We start from the raw sequence: 19258 nt of genomic DNA, 5'->3' as shown, positions 1-19258 counted from the left end.
ACACAGGCTGCTATTATAACCAGCTCTAGTGCAGAATAAATGAACAAAACTTCTCCTAAATTTCAACATGGATCTTAAACCTACGAGCTCCTTTTCAGTCGAGTGTGTTCAAAGAAAACAAAAATAAAATCAGTCTTTGACAGAGTTTCCATCAAACTGACAGAATTCCTCCTAATTATCAGAGGGGTTAGAGATGATAAAATCTGCCAGTGACAGATGTAATTTTAACTGGAATAAAAATTATTGTTTCTTACTGAAATAAAACACACAAAGGCTTCTTTTGTCTACAACTGTGTGAAAAAGTTGTAAATTGGAAACAAGCTGAACACAAAGCTTCAAATGAAAAAGTAAGTAAGTTATTTATCCACATGAAAATATCTAATATCTAAACAAAAATGGGGAAAAACCTCCTTGTTTACCTCCCAGGGTGGCTGATAACAGGAAGTGAGTCCCATACTTCCTGATCAGGTTGTCAGTGATCATCTGGGTGGTGGGCCGGCGGCCCAGGACTCGGATGTTCCTGATGAACTCTGGTGTGAGAGGTAACGGAGACTCCAAGAAATCTCTCCTTTCCACGGCCAAGTTGTTCACCTTCCATCTCCCAAACTCCCTGCACACAGACAACAAACACCAACAACGCTGTAATCAGTAAAGATGGAGTTTGTAACAGTTCAGCTCGAGGTGGTTGGGAGAAAATGGAGGAAGACGACAGACAGGAAGTCACGTACACAAAAGTGTTGGGATTTCACAAAATGCTGTTGTTTAATGACACACAACCTTATTAAACCTGGTGCGGCTTCTTAGCCTGACTCTCGCCAGACCCTTGTAGTTCCGCAAAGCTACGCTGAGCTCCACACAAGGGTCTGGGACTGCTCCATAGGCGATTCATTTCAGAAGGCGGGGCCTTGTAAAAAAAATCTTGTATGTGATTGGATAAACCACTTGTCCGTTATCTTGAATGACGTGCTACTTCTTCGGTCGGAAGAAGAGCGAAAACATCCTTGCCACCAATAAATGCCTTCAAAAGCGTTCTCTGTTCATCTTTCAAATAATTAATATTCGATAGATTCGACAAAACAGTTGAAATAGCAGAATCAATGCCAACGCACGACTCCTCACTGCGAGCCGCCATTGTTGTTTGACTCAAACAGTCGCCTCAGCGCTACGTCACACCTCAGAAAGTCCCGCCCGGCGATCCTGATTGGTTCATTATTTTTTGCTCCGGGGAAGAAGTTTGCATTGGCCTCGAGTCCAGACCCTTGTGTGAAGCTGAGCGTAGCGCCTCTGGTGGAGCTTTGCGGAACTACAAGGGTCTGGCGAGAGTCAGGCTAGCGGCTTCTACGTCTTCTATACATACAGTAGGCGACAAAGTAGCCACATGTCGCTTTACTGTTAGGTTGTGTTATGACAAAAAGAAAGAAAGGAGCTTAAACTATCACTTTAAAGGTACATTGTGTAGGAATTACTCCCATCTAGCGTTGCGGTTGTATATCGCAAGCAACTCAATTGTATTTTTCATGCTGCATTCACCTGAAATTGGGCAGACGGACGGCAGCATAAACAAGCCTCTATGTAAACAAGTGGTCCGTCAGCACGAGGCAAAACAATACACGTGACAATATGTTGTCATGGCGATGTCATATTGTTTACCTGACCCACGTTTTACCGGCTTTCTCTGGACTTCTGTGACTAAAATAACTTCTGGTTTGTTACCGACGGCCGTCTGCCCGACTGCAGGTGAATGCAGCATCAGTGTAACGCTCCATTCCTCCTCACTGCGTTACCGCGGTGACTTTTCACAGACGCCACCTCGACCTGAGCCGACAGCTCCGGTGTCTCCGCTGAGTCTCCGCTGCCACTGAACGTAAAAACATGGCGACACCACATGGCAGCAGCACCGAGCTTACCCGCTCCATGTAGATATGAATGATATGAACGGCAAATTCAGAGCTGAAAGGAACACTTCAGTTTGTTGATGGGGGGATTACTGATGAATGAAAAACAGACTTTTGAACCAAATAATCGATTTCCGTGAATAGATAACAGGAGAAGTTACACAATGCCCCTTTAAACATGTGTGTTCATCCATCATGGGGTGTGCGGCTCAACTGAACACAAAACAAAGGCAGTGCCCAATTAGTTTGCCTCTGGGCGACACACGCTGTACTAAAGGGACATTACCCATTTCAACTGTTACAAGTTCATGCACACAGAATCAGACAGGGATTTATACGTCACATAAACTAAGAAACACAGATGGAAATAAAATAAGGTCAGTGGAGAAAGCAGAGACAGTCTGCACCTTAATACCAGGACAAATTCTTTAAGTGTGTGCAAACATACTTAGCAATAAATGCTTTTCTGATTCTGAAGGACAGCAGCCTCTGATACAAATTCACCTTTTATACACATTATATAGCATCAGTTCATGTAAGGGTGCAGTGTAAAAAAAAACTTGACAACCTGAACTGAACTGATAGAGAGAGAAAGAGGAAGGAGGTGAGAAGACAGAAGAAAACCCTGGTGTGACTGGTAACCATTATTATCACCTGGGATGGAAATCGTCTCTACTTACTCTTGTCTTGTCTTTTCTTTTTATTTATAACCCCATAATGAAAGAAATATACATCAAAATGAATACAGTGCATGTTGCTGTGAGGAATAAACCCATTGTTCACATAGAGATCATTTCTCATAATGAGCGACAAATAGTAGGAAAAAAAAACTGTCATAAAACCGGCAAAGGAAACGCGAACAAAAGAGTCTGTCAGCCTTTGTTGGCCCTTCATGTTCTTGTGTTTCCCTCTGACAGCTGATAGGGCCGACCTCCACCACGACTGCAGCTTATATTATACAGGCTGGATTTGTATGAATCCCTGGTGCTTCCTTCATTACAATATGCCTGGACATGCTCAGAAGTGATTCCATCTGACAGCTTTAAGACGATAAGACAATGTTGGTGCCAGCTGCAGGTACAGGGAGCAGAAATGAAGAATATTAAGTTGAATGCATGTGAAAAAAGGAAGACTTCTATTCCCTCGCTATGATATCTCCCCCTCTCACATGCAGCGACTACGCCGGTTCAACTTCTGTGCACAAACCAAACACGAACTGTACATTATGAGAGGAACAAATAGAAATGTCAGAGGGAGCATGGGAAGCCAGACTGCAGCAAAACTCCAGGAACCTCCGAATACAGATGTTCAATCAATAAAGACCCGGAGCTGGCATCCTGGACGCATCCATCCCAGAGTGTTTGGAGAACATTTGCCCACGGCACCGAGGCTCTTTGAGCCGATATTGTACTTGGCAGGGCTTTGACTCATTTACAAAGTTATTCTACTACCAGAAAAAATTCAAGGTGTTCAGAGGAAGATTTCCATGTCAAGCATCCTGCACAGATGCTTTGGTGAATTCTTTCTCCTGCAGCTTTAACAGAGGAGCTCATGCTATGAATTAAAATCAGACCTTCGTGTCTTGTTTGTGAAACATTTGGCACAATAGTGCAAAATATTACTCATGAATACTGTGTTTCTGGAGGAGACGTGTGCATGGCCTTCATCCACATTGAAGTGTGTGTTAATCAAAGCAGGGACATGTTTGTGTCGTATGTGCTATGTAAAATATAACGTCTCCACTGACAAATAATAACGTAGGGGGTTTTGGATTTATGAAGACCAATCAAAGGAATCAGATACACCAGCGATCTTATCCTTTGTGCATTTTGAATGTTATTAGTGTTGCCTTTATCCATTAAAAGCGCGATAAAGAAATCCTCCACCAGTCAGTTTTCTATATTGTTGTATATTTTTGAATTTTCGGTACCAATTAGTAAGCAAACGCTTTTTTTCCCTTTCTTTTTTGGGGATTTTTTTTTTTAAGGAAAGGAATATTTTGTTTGGAATCAAGAAATGGAGAGATACAGGACGAATGTCAGAGACTGGGTCAAGCAGAATATTAGATAATGGACTCTTCTTCTTTCTTTTCTTTTCTATTTCTTGAACAGACTTGTGAACTGAGGAATTGTAGATATTGCATGTGATGTTTTGGGTTGTTAACTACAGACAATATGGTTGAAGAATCCCATGGTTTGTGTTATTTTTGTTGGGTTAAGAAGTCAGAATTATGGAACATTGGACAAGGGTTTATTGAAATCTAGTATTCTAGTTAACCAACATGATTAGATTGATCACACAACCCTTTGAGTGTTTCATTTTTCAGTAACTTTACTGTGAGGTTCAGTTAAGCGCTGAGGTAAAATGAACTATGAGGCTGGAATGCAATAATCTCCCAACCACTATTCATCTGTTGCACAACAGCTGGAGCTGCAATACAAAGTATATCTGCAGCCGGTATGAGAGCACTGATTGCAGAAAGCAATTCTTTTTTCTTTTTTTTAATATCATTTCAGTTCTGATCCAAGATACTAATCACTGCAAAGCTTTGAAGAAGCCTCATGAGTGTGAAGTTAATCACCAAAGAAACAAAGATAAAACTAAATCAGCAACTTCTGGAGCAAACATACATAAAGTAGCTGTCAGCACATCCACCTAGTGAAGAAGAAAAACAGCAGCTTGTATAGCTCGATACCTGCACCCAAAGAAATAAAATTCAGCTAATTCTGATGAAAGTGCTGCCACTCGCCCCGGAGCAGGAGAGGCTACGAGCTGTTCTATGACCACAGCTAACCCGCTGTCATAACAAATTGGATAAAAGAACCAACGGCCAAACTCCATATGACTGACTAAGGTAGCAAAAGATCAAAAAATGCAAGGTCAAAACAACTTGCTCTGCAGAAAATATGCTCTCAGATGTGAACACTGAGCTCAGGAATTCCACATCTGACCTCGGCTTTGGGTTTAAAGGCCATAAAGCATTTAGATTCTAACTCGTCTTTTCTTTATTGAAAACTACCTGATCTTCCACCGACACAAACAGCTCAAGTTGAAGCTGTCTGGGTTATTTCACATGTATTTGTGCGTTGTTTGTGTTTTTTTTATTGAATCTTGAAGAAAGGTTAGGTCCTGTTCCACCCACTAATCGGAAATTTCATAATATACTGTAGGTCAGGATCTGACAGCAGATTATATATTTTTTAAATATATATATATATTTTTTTTCTTTTTTTGTTGCTTTGTGGTGAGATCATTTGGTCACCTGCTATTTTAAAAGGTCATAAAATGAACTTCATGTTTTAATTCTATAAACCAGCACAGAGGAAACATCCTTGAAGTTAAAAAAGAAAAAGAAAAAAAAAAGTTGGTTACCAAGCCTCCTCGCAATTGCAATTTAATCTACAGTATTATTTCAAATGAGGACGTTATGCCAAAGATCAACGACCAACATCAGATCTGCCGACATACTGTAGCTGTGATGTCACCTGAAACAACATTTGGTGCAATGTTGGAACAGATAGTGGCAGAGGGTGGACATACCACTGTCTGCAAGGGTTTTAACTCCCACCTGCAGAATAACTTGTTCCCTGTATGGCATTGTGTTGCCCTCAGACAACAAACCACTTTTATGGTGTTCACATTGCCCCTTTAAATGTTTTAATATATGATATCCATTAGAAAGTAACATGAAAAGTCTGTGACCAAAGAAAAGTGGAGCTGAACTTGGTTTTACTGTTTCTCTGGGGTTGGATCAGTCCTGACTGGACACAGGATCAGCGAATGATGTGATAAAAACTTTTTAAAGGGACAGCAAGGAGTTTGTATTTGGTTATAAAAAAAGTCTCACATTAATGTGGATGAATCTACGCTACCCACACTTGTTAATGGCTCCATTTTCGATCAATATCATTTTGTCTCTATCGTTACTTTGTTATTTTAATTAGTGGCGGAAATGCTGGGCGGGCCGACCAGCATTTCCTTACTTTCGGTTTCGCGGATGCTGCCCGGTGGGTCATGATAATAACGCAGCCGAATCTGCGTTTATGGTCGGAACTACGACGGTATCTGACGGTAAATGCAGTATGAGAACACTTTGCTTTCCAAAACTCCTCGTTGTCCCTTTAACATGTTTAAAATTGGAATAAAAATGTAGAAACAATATTGTGGATATGCATGTACATGTGAAGAAGTAGATTACATTGATTAAAGATAATTTTGTTTATATTTCTACACTATAAGTGTGTGTTTTTTTTTCGAATGTTAAAGTTGGGCCACTTTTGTTTGGACAATAACATTCAAATGGATGGAGATAATGCAAAAGCATTGATTATAACCACAGTCAATGCTTTTGATATATTATCTACTGGTCCACACTGGAAATGATGCAGGAACACGATGAAGCAGTTAGACGATGAGGAAAGAGACAGTGTGGATGAATCAGGTGTGAGGGACAAAGGTCAAAGGTCAGTCAGTAGCGTAATAAATTATCAATGATTGCCAAGCTCTCTAAAATTAAAATTAAAATGTAATAAGTGTTAAAAACGTAATGCAGTAATACTTTAACATTATTGAGGCATTTCATTTCATGCAGCCACAATCTGATTACTCTGTTGTTTCTTCCAGCTCTGGACCTGGATGAATGTCCAAGGGAAGCCAGTTCTGATGGAGCATCCTTAACTTGTGTGAATTGACAAAATATATTTACATTTTACTTTTAGTCTTATTCTGCTCAATGAAATGAAACTTGTCATGTAGTTAATTTGTCAATAAACACACCGGAATGGGTGAATAAGTGAGTTCATTTTTAAATGGATTTTACACATTTAAACAACAGCCGCATTACAACAACATTAACCATGTCTACAGTCACTCGTATTTATATATATTTTGACAACGAAGAAATTAAAAGTGGGAATTTACGATTAGGAATGCACTAATGTCCTACACCATTAGAAAAGTTTCTTCATGAGCTTTTTTCCAATATTCATTTCCTTTTTGAGATTTTATGTGCTATCACACATAGGGTGCCACATAGGGTTAAGAGAAGAACAAAGTGTATGATGTGGGAGGAGCGTCATGTATCGGGGCTTCAGGATTACATCTGTTTGCAGATGATCTGGCCCTCTACAAGTCTGTCTCTGATGACTGTGACGATGCACTGGGATGGTTTGCCACCAATGAAAGGCAGCACCTCCAGGTCTCAGTCAGTGACCAGAGAACAGTAGGTGTTTTTTAGTGTTGTTTTTGTTGCATCTGATAAGGATGCCAACTAGAAGACCCCCCCTCCCCCAGAGAAGACCCACAACAGGCTGCTGAGATTATACTCTATATCTCATCAGACCTGGGAACACCTTGGGTTCTCCCAGGAGGAGCTGGGAAACGTTGTTAGGTAGAGGGGACATCTGGTCTGCTTTGCATAACCTGCTGCCTCTGCTACTGGGCAGAAAGTAACTGGAAGGATGTTTTGTTCAATTAAACCTCAGACAGCTGCTTATTGAGCACAGATATTTACAGCGCATGAAAAATACTGAAGATTTGTAACCATGGAGCTGTAAGGCTGCAAAAGAAAAAAGAAATTAGTTCCACACAGTCAGCTGTATAATATTAACAATTTTTAGACATTACTGACTTGATTCATGTCTTATTTTCCGACCTCACATAATGACACCGAGGCCGTAACCTCAAAGACACGGAAAGAAGGTGCATTAACGGAGAAAGTAATACAACTTTTTGCTTACACACTTACAAAGGCGAGGATATAGAATTCAATTATTCTTAAGCCATTAAACCGACTACCTTTGCTGTCGGTATATACTGTATTTAGTTTATAAAGAGTTCTGTGTATTTGTTGTGCAGCGCTTTGACGTTTTGTATTTGGCATGAAGGACATATAAACCCAGGGGAGGATTTGTTTTTTCACTTATTTGCCTCCAACAAAGAGGAGGTTTACTTCCTCTGTGTGTGTTAGTGTGTGTCTACAAATAATAATGGACACTGCTCTGCATGAAATGATTTATGAAGGTAATCAGTGAAACTTTTACTTTTTCTGCCAACACTGAGATAACGTTTGAAAATCTAAGAAATTTTGTATCCACCATAACAGTCCTCGTCCCTACGTCACCACATTCAGGCGCATCCCTTGGCTGCACACACAGCCCTTCATGCCGTTCTCTCTCCTCATTGGATAAAACTTATAGGATACAAGAAAAGTTTGTACTCCGATGGAGTTAGCAGTCAAATCAAACACAGGAAAAGTGTAAAATACGTCACCTTAGACCAGAATTAATTTGATGTTTCAAAACAAGTTCAGCTGTGCTATTAGGATATCCAGCCAGACGCCAGACTGTATTTATTTTTTTTCTCTCTCGCAGGCGCTTCTCCTTCATTTCAAATCTGCATGGCAATGAATTTATAAAGGAGACAGTTATGAAGTCACAGACGAGTATCACAGCTGTAATTATAACAGATCAGTTGTGATTGCTTTGAAATTTCTCGAGGAGGCTACAGGAGAGCGGTGCCAATTTTTGCAATCCGCCTGGCATTGCCCCCAATTTACTCACATAATCAGGCTTATATGGGAAGAAAGGAGCAGGAAAACGCTCCTCAAAGAGCAGCACTCTGTTTGTTTCTGATGTTTTTTGGGTTTTTTTTTTTTCCAGGAAGCAATAAAAACTACAGAGACGTGCAGAAATGAATATTATTGTCTTGACTGGCAGATTGTTTTTGTCAGAGTCATATAACAGAAACAATCCAATGAATTTATGAGAGGTGCCTCGTCCAGCCACTCAAACGCTGCTTGTGTTGTTGCGCTCGCTCCCCCAAAACTAAAAGCCTGACTGCTGTAATCAGAGCGGGCTTGAACAACCTTGGCCGCTGATGATGGATGGGGGGAGTTTGGCCTTTTGAAAGGGTATATATCACATTAAACCAGGAGTAATGAGGAAAGCTCGAACACCCAGATGTTTGAATGATACAGAGTTGTAAATTGCCTCCGATTCCGAATGCTGCACGGCGGCCGGCGCCAAAGTTAAAAACAAAATTGCAACGCACACAGGTTTCATTTGCAGTGACATAATCAAGAAACGATGCGCCCAGAGGGGGGTCCAGGGGAGGTGGGGTGGGGTAAGGGGGGGGCTTGTACAATAAGAAGCAGAGAGTGTGTGGGAAGTAAACATAATGATGTTAAATGGATATGTGGTAGTCGCTGACCTTTTTGCTGACACGGTAGTATTCAGACAAAGCCTTTGACTAATCTCTTGCTCAGATACATCTAGTGTAGCTATTAATCTTCGACTCATTTCATGCCGTACAAATAAATGACCTCTTCAAATGGGACACTGTGTCTCCCGAGCTCCACTTTGCAGCGCGAGAGCTTTTTTCGCACGTTCTGTGGAAAAAGGAAGGGGAGGGAGAGAGGGAGAGAGGGAAGGAGGGAAGGAAGGTGCGGAGAACAGGTATAGAAAGAGCATTCGCAAATCCCCTCGCTGTCGTTCATTTTTTTCCAGTTATCGTTGACTGTGATAAGCTAGCCCCGTCTTATCTTAAACCCCTGATAGGCCAAATGGTTCATCCTGCTGGGAGAAGAGGAAATGAAATGGGTTTCACCACGGAGTTGATTTTAGGGAGGGGGGGCTGCAATCCTCCCCTACAAGCAGCTAAGTCATTATTATTATCACTTTCATTGCACCTTTTCGCCGAGGTACATCAGTTTCATCAGTTTAACTCTGCGGATGCTATCGACACACGGCCCAGTTGTTGTTGTTTGAGAGTTGTTGACTTTCTCCTAAATTCAAAGAGGCCTCTTTTCTTTTCCCCAGCTGCTTCCTCATATTAAAAATATGCATCAGTGGAAAAATATCTACATTAACTGAAGTGCAGCACTTAAAGTCTGTAGGTTTGTTCACTGCAGTTTGTAAACACAACATTCAAACTGGGCCCTCTCGGGTTCAACTATGCACAACCTTTATCTCGTCTCATTTAGATTACTGTAACAGTCTTTTTACTTGTTTTAATAAGAACGAGCTTGACCGTCTCCAGGTTGTCCAGAACTCCGACGCAAGGCTTTTAACTCATACAAACAGATAGGCACACATCACGCCTGTCTTATAGCTTCACTGCATTGGTTACCTTTGCATTTTAGAATACATTTAAAAAAATGTTGGTTCTCACTTTTAGAGCCTTGCAGGGTCAAGCGCCTTCTTACCTGTTTGACTTTATTCAGCTGTACACCCCCACCCGCACTGGCGCAGTCTGAGGTCCTCTGACCAACGGCTACTAGTTGTTCCCCACACCTGCCATAGCTCCCAGGCTGTGGAACGCTTTACCTTCTTCATTACGCTGTTTGGGCTGCGTTGATACCTTCAAAAAGCACTTAAAAACAGGCATTTGGTTAATTTGCGGGTTTTATGTTGCCCAATTCCATGTGTCTTTGTATCTACGCTTTTCTTGTGTGTTTCTGTTTTGTTCTGTCTCTTTGCCATTGTTTTAACATTGTGAAGCACTTTGTGGTTTGTGAAAGGTGCTATACAAATAAAGTTTCTTCTTCTTAAGTAAGTTCTCCTTATTCATATCCATACAGTATATATTCTTATTTTCTTCTACCACCAAGACAGAGACGTGTGGTGGATACACAGGGAAGAAAAGTAAGTACCACCAAGACAGCATCCAGTCTCTATGTTTTATTCTTTATACAAGCCCAAGGCGCCACACACACCCAGCTTCACGTGTGCTCTGTCATTGGCTGGGGAAAACACACACTGACTCCACCCAGAAACGTCCCAACTACACCAAGTAGAAGCTCAGAGGTGATGATGAAGCAGGATTTCTGTTGTATAAGTCTATATTTAGCTTTTTAGTAAAATCGTACAGACTCTACCTTTAACAGACACCTCTATTACTTCATACCTCCACTCCTCCAGACTTTAAAGGACATTTACTGGACTTTTTTTTACTCCACTACATTTATTTGACAGCCATTGTTAGTATAGTTCCTAACAACATTATGAGCTTGTAAAAGCACTGTGTTGTTATAATTCAAATTGCTCAGTGTTTCTCCACCTTTTTAGGCCCTGGGATCGTTTCCAATAAAAACACTCTCTGCTCGAGTTCACTTACCAAAAGAGAGAGTTTGAAAGAATAAACTCCCCCCATCCACAGATGAGTACATTTAACTCTAAAGGTCCAAAAAAAAAGGTGAACTTATCCAATATTTCATGACAAAAAAACAAAAGCTGGAGAAAAGTCCCAATCTCTGGTTTATCTCTTTTATCCCCTGCTCCATTAATCATTTCACAACCCCCCCAGATTTATCTTGTGACCCTTTGGAGTCAGTCCAACCCCGAGGTTGGGACCCCCTCCACCAGACCAGACTGAATATAAAGTAGTTAACATGAGCTTCACCTCAAACAGCTACAATAACAAGCATTTAAATTTTAGTCACATCTGCATGCATTATTTCTATTTGATTTAAATATTTAAGATGCAATGGTAGCTACTGCTTCCACTAATATGCTTTTAATATGTGTTGTATCCACATCTATTTGCTGCCTAATACGGTTTAATGAGCGTAGTGAATTTTCCAGTGTTTAATTATATTTTTGATGAAATCCCATCCCATCAAAAAAAAAAGGAAATAAATAATAATAATCACATGCATTATCCAAAGGCAATATGTTCAGAACACGGCCAAATACATGTCAACACCACAGCTTTCACCCTGGTGGATATGGCAGCTTTCCCCCTTGGCACTGCTCGCTGTGGACAGGTGGCTGAGGCGGAAGGCCCACATTGTGTTTGCATTGGAAGCAATGGATCTGCTGTCCAAATTCCCAAAAGACACACACTCATACACACATCTACTGTACTATACACACACACACACACACACACACACACACACACACACACACACACACACACACACACACACACACACACACACACACACACACACACACACACACACACACACACACACACACACACACACACACACACACACACACACACACACACACACATATACAAAAAATGAAAAACCCCACAACCCTCCTTCATTTCCTTCAGAGGACTTGTTAAAAATTCTTTCAAATTCAATCAGGAAGAAAGGCGGGATGTTGAGTAGTTGAGGGTAGCGCGGTGTGAATGCATTACTCCATCATTGCTGCGGTGGCTCAAACACTGCAAAAAAAAAACTCCAGGAGGCATTTCTGGTAATTCATCTTCTCCTGTCATTGAGCATTTATTAGGGTTTAGCAGAGATGTGGACTGCACATGGGGAAGACCAGACCAGAAAATAATATTGTCACTTTCAATCACCTCTGCCCTCGATTCTGCACAAAGCGACGTGCATGCCGCTCAAGCCCAAAAAATGGGACTGTCAAAAAAATTATCATTTACAGCAACAACAACACACGAGCTCACGACGTATTTGTCCTCTCTTTGCTGCTGGATGCTGCTCAGTGGTCAAAGACACTTATTGATGTAAAGCCTTTTGCATTATCACAAAACACGACTTGTTTTGTTCAGCACAGAAAACTGCTGAGACAATGAGATGTTAGCAAGTGTTTCTGTTTGCAAAGTCAGTAGGATTTATTCTCTAGGGGGGGGTGAGGGGGTGGAGTGCACGTCTGCACAACTTTTCACGACAATACATCCAGTGGATGTTTAGACCAAAGTGGTCGCTGACAGCCCGACATCACCATCCATCCATCTATTCATCTGTGCTGTTGTTGCTATGCGAGTGCAGCTGCAGAAATGAAGTGAGGCCGGCCGGGGAGAGAGGGAGAAGCCATAATGAGGCTTTCCTCCACTTACACTGGAATCATCACCTCTTTTTACACTTTTATGATCTTTATTGAATCAAACTTTAGCGAGACAGCTCAACTAGAGATTTGCCTGCAGCGCTAACAAATTGAATAAAAGTGAGAACTAAAGTAAAAAAGAAAAAAAATAGAGCAATTAATGAGGCTGGCTTAGGGTAGAAAATCTAATGGTGTCTCTTATGACTTTTATAGTAAAGGAAAGCAAAGAGAGCAACACTGATTTTCCCTGTTATTTGAAATCACAAGTGAGGAAAAGCCTCTTCAAATTGAAAAGACTATTTAATACGATTCTTTTCAAAACAGCCTATTTACCACGAGGAGCAACTTGCAGCCACTGAAACCTCAGAGGGAATTTCAGGTGAGGAGACAAGACAAAGAGCATCAGGAAGAATTGAGCAGGGGGGAAGCTGAGAAGCGGCGCCGAGGGAGGCGGCTCTAAAACACTCACCTCCACTGTCTGGAGCATCTGCAGACTCCCCTGTGGTGTTTTTCTTTCTCTTTTTTTTTTGGGAGAAATCTGTTGTTGTTCATCGTATTTGAAGTAGCACCACTATCAGACATTATAGGCTTGTTTTCTTTTGATCAAGTTAAACTCAAAGGGAGGGCATCTCCTTCATGCTCCAGTTTGTAGAATCAACTAATTGCAGATCATTATTAGAGCCCCATTGTTTTTAGTTCACCATTTGTTGATGCGCAGCGGCGCGAACTGACACGCTGAGACAATCTGTACTGTAATTTACAACTTTATAAACATCAGGGTTCTTCGCCGCAGCACTTTTCAAAGATTATCTTCCAATAATTATGGAGACTTCAGAAACCGTGCTGTGCAGGTTTGAGGCAGAATGAAAACACACGTCTGATCTTGTTTTTTTCTTCTTCGCACTTTTAAGAGTTTTTTTTTTCTCCATAGAACAGCCATGGCCAAAAGTTTTGAGAACACAAATATTTGTTTTCACACAAAGTCTGCAAAGCCTTCATTTTTAATGATTTTTAATTTGCATATACCCCAGGATGTTATGAGGAGTGATCAGATGAATTGCAATTGACTGCACAGTCCCTAAAAATGAACTTAAGGATAGAGGCTCAGTTGTTGTGGAGAAGGAGCGCCAAAGAAAGGTCAGGAATGGTAGCAGGCAGTGAGGAGAAGACTTCTGGAGGATGGGGAAGCAAATAAGCCACTTCTCTCCAGGAAAAACTTCAGGGACAGACTGATGCTCTGCAGAAGGTCCAGGGACTGGACTGATGAGGACTGATGAGGAACTGGGGTACAGTCGTTTTCTCTGATCAGTCTTTTTTTCCCCGATTGTTTGGGGCATCTGGAAAAGGCTTGTCCAGAGTAGAAAAGGTGAACCCACCCCCAACAATGAAGCATCCTGACACCATTTGTGTGTGTGGAGTCATGGGTTCACTCACAATTGTGCCTGAGAGAACAGCCATAAATAAAGAATGGTACTGTACCAAAAAGCAACATCTCTTGCCAAAAACTTCATGCAGTTGCTACGATGACAACACAATAGGTGACTGACTATCACAAAGTAGTGGAATGAGTTGGTGATGAGCTGGTAAAGAAGAGAAAATGAACGTTGACTTAATGTTGCTTTCCACCACTGAAACTTCTCAGCTGCTAATATTAGCAGTGTAGTGATATTAAAATCTGTCTGGTTCTATTCTTGATTGCACTCTTATTTTCCATTTATGCTTATATGCACTTAATGACTTTCAGTTGTGTTATGTCAAATCCACTTCCTGTGCAAAACACAGCACACTTCTGTTTATGACGATGACGACTAAATAACATCCAACATATTGGCTTAAGATTTTTACTTTTTACATAATTAATTATCTGCTCATTATATGCGAATTAGTTCAAAATCATCAGCTGTAAAAATGATTTGGTTATGAATTCATTCCAAATGTCAGCGACGCATAAGCAGGATAACAGTTATGACACACTTACTTTTTTTTCTAGGCATATTTAAGCAATATATAACGACAGGCTGTGGTATATGCTCATTATACCACGGCTAAGGGGCGTTGTTTGGCCCGACGCAAAGCCAAAAACACCGACTGTCTTTTGCTACGGACTGCAACAGTCCGTTGTCATGTATACATGACAACAACTTCCATTCATACCAGTCATATATGAGGCGGAGTGATAGCCTACACTGTGATAAGGTTTTAGAATAGTAGCCGTGTATATGCTCATTATACCACGGTTAACAACCAATCAGATTGCCGGATTTCACCTTTCCGTTTTATAAACAGTAAATACATGAGGACATGAGACTCAGCTGCACACACCCTGTTAAATCTGGGCTTGTTAATGGGAATTACAGGTTTAAAAAAGTATGAAAATTCTTAAGTATAAAGGGGGACGGGTAGTGCATTAGCTTCAGAAAAGAAAACACCTTGAAGGCGTCACAGCTAATGAGTCAACTGGGCATTCTATCTTTTCTCTCATTTCTGGCGGAAATATTTTTTCCAGCCTGTTTGACTTCAGAGCTGAGTATTAAACCTCAATATTTCCACTGTATGTCTTTATATTTCTGCAACATTAAGCATCAGTGACTGGCCACTGTTCAGTTGGCATTGGATGCTTTAGTTTTTATTCTTTGCCTGGCATTATCAAAATCAGAAAACCCTGAATTTGTTTTGCCTTTCAGAGTTGCTTTTGTTAAGTCGACATCAAACACTGCACTGGGAGGTTTGTCGAACTAAAAATTACTATCAATTATATTATAAATGTATTATATTATAAATCAAAAACTCAAGTACACTTAAAAGCATCATTTTGTCATCAGCGCCGAGCTGGAAATCTGTCCGAGGCTGCAGAGATTCAATCAGCAAAACAAACTGCTCAGGTGTGTTTTCACCCCGAGAGAGAGTCTTTTCTAAACCAGGGCGTCTGGGAATCACCAGCACGGAGCGCCACTTCCTGTTCTGGTGCACGAGGGTTAGAGCTTGATTGGGAAGTTCAGTGAACGTGTGTTACAGAATCACACGCAGCAGGAGCACGGCAGCCATGTTTGGCCCCCTAGAGAGAATACTGCAGTGGGCCCACTTCCTTTAATAAAACAACCCTGCTGAATTTTTTATGAGGCAGCTCCAGGTGTTTGTTCCCAAAATTATCTCCACACACACACACTCACACATGCACACACACACACACACCTCTTTTCCCCTTTCACCAGCATCCACGGTGAATGAGAGCTATTATTATTTGCCAAAGCAGAGAAACAGAAGCTGAATCCCTTCCCCTTCCCCTTCCCCGTCCTCGTCAGGTCCCTTTTCTGAAAATCGAATGGGACTGAATCCAAGTGAATTCAATTTAGGAAGATTTACAGGCTATTTACTTTTTAGGTTAGTTTTTCCTTTTAATATCATCACTATTAATCAATGCCGCATTGTGGTAATCTAGAGGGCCTCAAACACAACCTTGCGGCTGACAGAAGCCTCTCAGGGGGATTCTGTGATAATGCAGAGTAATAAGTACTAAGAGCTCACTAATCACTTGGCCACATGATAAGACTATTAATCTTGCCGCCCCGTGCAGCTCGGCTCCGACGGACCACTGCCTTTTGCCAGAGAAGGAAATATTAAAAAGCTCTAACGCGGCAACCGATCACTAAAGCCATAAAGCATCCTTGTACCGATCCATAGATGTCAGGAACCCTGTCCGTCTATTTCCAGGAGCCCCGGACAACATCCTCCTAAATGACGATGGATATGATTCATTACACCGCCTTCACTAATTCGGGGCGCATGCCAATACCTCAGACTGTGTTGCTGTCATGACAAATCATCATTTTTTTCCAGTGCTAATCAACATATTTCACCGGACCGGGCGGATCAGGAGACTTCCTGAGGGCTTGGATGGCAGCAGAATGTGATGTACAGCTGGGTGAGAGCTACGTGTCTGCGTGTAATACATCACGGTTGTGTCGAGGGCATATGCCAGATATCCTGCAAACTCTGGCTGTGAGGAACCTTTCTGCATGACAACACAGGACAAATAATGCAGCCTGTTTACTAAATAGCCATGAATGTGGCTTTAACACCGGTATCACACTTCTGGTTTTGTTGCATGTTATTAAAAATCTCCAAGAACTCATGCAGGTGCTGCACAGACACTTTTATCACGTCCTTACAATGACCTTGTGCCTAATCCTCAACCAAACGCAGCACAACAGATGAACACTTACAAGTTAATTCGGTACAGGCAGATGAAAGTTCATTTCCCGTCCTCCCTCATCTTTATCATTTAATTCAACTTCACCTGATTTAACTGCAGTACATTTCATTGCAAGCAATATAATTTTCACTAGAGTGCTTTTAATAAGGGTCAGGTAAGGATTTGTACAAATTCTAGGGTGGCCTGCATGGGCTTCAAATTCACAGCAGACATTAATTATTTCTCCAAATCTATGTTTTTCTCTTCCCTTACTACACGTCTCAGATGATACACTGCATAGACACAAGATGTGCATAATTAATGTAAAAACAGGAAAGATTTCTCTGATTTCCACATCGCAGAATTATGCTGAAGCTTAAAGGGGAACGGGATGTACTATTTCAAGCAAAGACAAAATACGGACCACACAATACATTTGATGTTGATGAAATTAAAGGTCCAACATTGTATTTATTAGTACAATATATATAGATCAGCTCTAGGTTCTATATTAACACTGTGAAAGTATCAAAGCCTCAGTCCACAGAGAAATGCTCACAGCCTGTATTCAGAAACTGAGCCTTAAAACCAGCCGTCAGGACTTCCTGTCACTTTGTGATGTCACAACAAAGCCCCGCCCACCACCCAACACTTGCACGATTTGGCTTCTCTGACTCTTTTACCTGATATCTGCTTTATTTCTATTTGATCACTCAGAAAGTCAACCAGTCAAAGGAGAGGCTCAGACCTTCCTCTCTTCTGATTGGTTAACACCAGCCACTTGTTACAAAAGCTCCATAAGAAGCTAAACTGAGATGCTTTCTGGTTCTTAACACCACAAACATGTATCTTTATTATGGATCAACACTTCAGAGGGAACAGGAGAAGTGTAAACTATGTGACATTTAAAATGAATCATTGCAGTTACTACATATCAAAGCTGTAATGGAGCCTTCAGCCTCTGGGCAGAAGAGGAGGTGATGGTGTAGGCTACATCACTCTCCATAACAAAAACAGCTGGATGGAAACCGACAGTATATTTTTACATACTGGGGCTCAGGATCAACACATTTGTATTTCACATCTACCTCAAATACTGTGTGATTGTAATGTCAGTGCTGCTAGGATGGCTCTCCTGGTTGTCTTGAGTTAGAGTTAGCAGTGGCTTCACACAAACACTGAAGTCTTAGCTAATGCTTAAAGTCAACAAGAAAGTGTTTGTTCCTGTTAATTGAACTGAATCACACAGAGTAGCTCTCAGTAGACTGAGGTTCAGGACTAAACACTCAGACACTGAGTTATACTCATGTAAATATGTGAACATATGAACATAATCATATGTTGTGTTTATTTACACACAGCCGACCCCTCCCAGGAGCGTGTTTGATGCGTCTGCTGGGACATTTGTTGTGCATATAATAGAAGTAATGACACAGCAGCAGTAAATCCAGGGTGAAGTGCCTCTTCATCCTGCAGCCATGACTCACCTATATATCTTGTAGCGGGTGGAGAAGCCTTGCCGGTTCTTCTCCACAAAGTCGGTGTACTCTGGGGAGTGGTGGAAGGGCCCCTTATCCGACAGGAGCCAGTCCAGGGGGCCCCCGGGCCGGTCATTGGGGAGGCTGGATGTTGCCGCTGCCGCCGCCGCCGTTACCGCAGACCATAAACACACCCAGCAGTGGAGGCTGAGGCTGACGACGCCCCATAGAGCCATCAGAGATGGAGGGAGCGAGGGGGAGGGACGTGGGTGGTGGTGGAGGAGGAGGAGGAGGAGGAGGAAGGGGGGAGGAGCAGGGCGTTCAGCAGCCAACGCCGCTCGTCATCAGCTGGCTCCTCCACTGGGATGACCGGGGGACCTGCATCACCTCAACGCCCCCCGAACACCTGAAGAGGAAACACACACAAACACACAACGATGAGGTACGGACGAACAATGGAGACGAGCAGCAGACAGATATTTGTTGCTTCTGTTTCTGAGGGCAGTTCATTGCACAGAAACACTGCAACAATCAGTTAAGTGGTTGTTTTTCCTTGTGTTGAAGTTATTCGTCCATTAATTAATCATCTGTAGCGATGGGAAATCAAAAACCAAGTTGACGACGAATGGGTCCTTTATACAATTTATCAAGGAAATGACAAACTGCGGCTTCTCAGACGTGAGCATTTGCTGTTTTTCTGTTTTATGTCACCAACTCTGATATATTCCCCATGCACGGTATTATAGTATTGTATTATCACATTACCTGGGCCATACAAAACAAAGTCTCTTAAATGATGTGGACAGGAGGAGGTGAAGTGAAGTGTGAATAGTACACACCAACATCTGACTGTGTCAGTAACTGTCTGACAAAAGTGGAAATGTGGAAACA

General features: G+C 41.7%; 1 protein-coding gene across 1 annotated transcript in view; it reads right to left on the bottom strand.

Annotated features, from left to right (window-relative positions):
• brinp3a.2 (bone morphogenetic protein/retinoic acid inducible neural-specific 3a, tandem duplicate 2) overlaps positions 1–18603 on the bottom strand; it is a gene marked incomplete at both ends in the record, with an annotated part of 44830 nt that extends 26227 nt beyond the window's left edge. Inside the window, 2 exons of the mRNA XM_083970305.1 lie at positions 420–610; positions 18377–18603. Of these exons, the coding sequence (XP_083826431.1) occupies positions 420–610; positions 18377–18603 (418 nt within the window). The remainder of the gene's footprint in view (positions 1–419; positions 611–18376) is intronic.
• Between the last annotated feature and the right edge of the window lie 655 nt (positions 18604–19258).

The sequence above is a fragment of the Trachurus trachurus genome (genome assembly GCF_905171665.1).
Source record: "Trachurus trachurus genome assembly, chromosome: 4".
Classification (NCBI taxonomy): domain Eukaryota; kingdom Metazoa; phylum Chordata; class Actinopteri; order Carangiformes; family Carangidae; genus Trachurus; species Trachurus trachurus.
The sequence above is the reverse complement of the archived record's forward strand: the minus strand, read 5'-3'. Positions and strand labels throughout refer to the sequence as shown.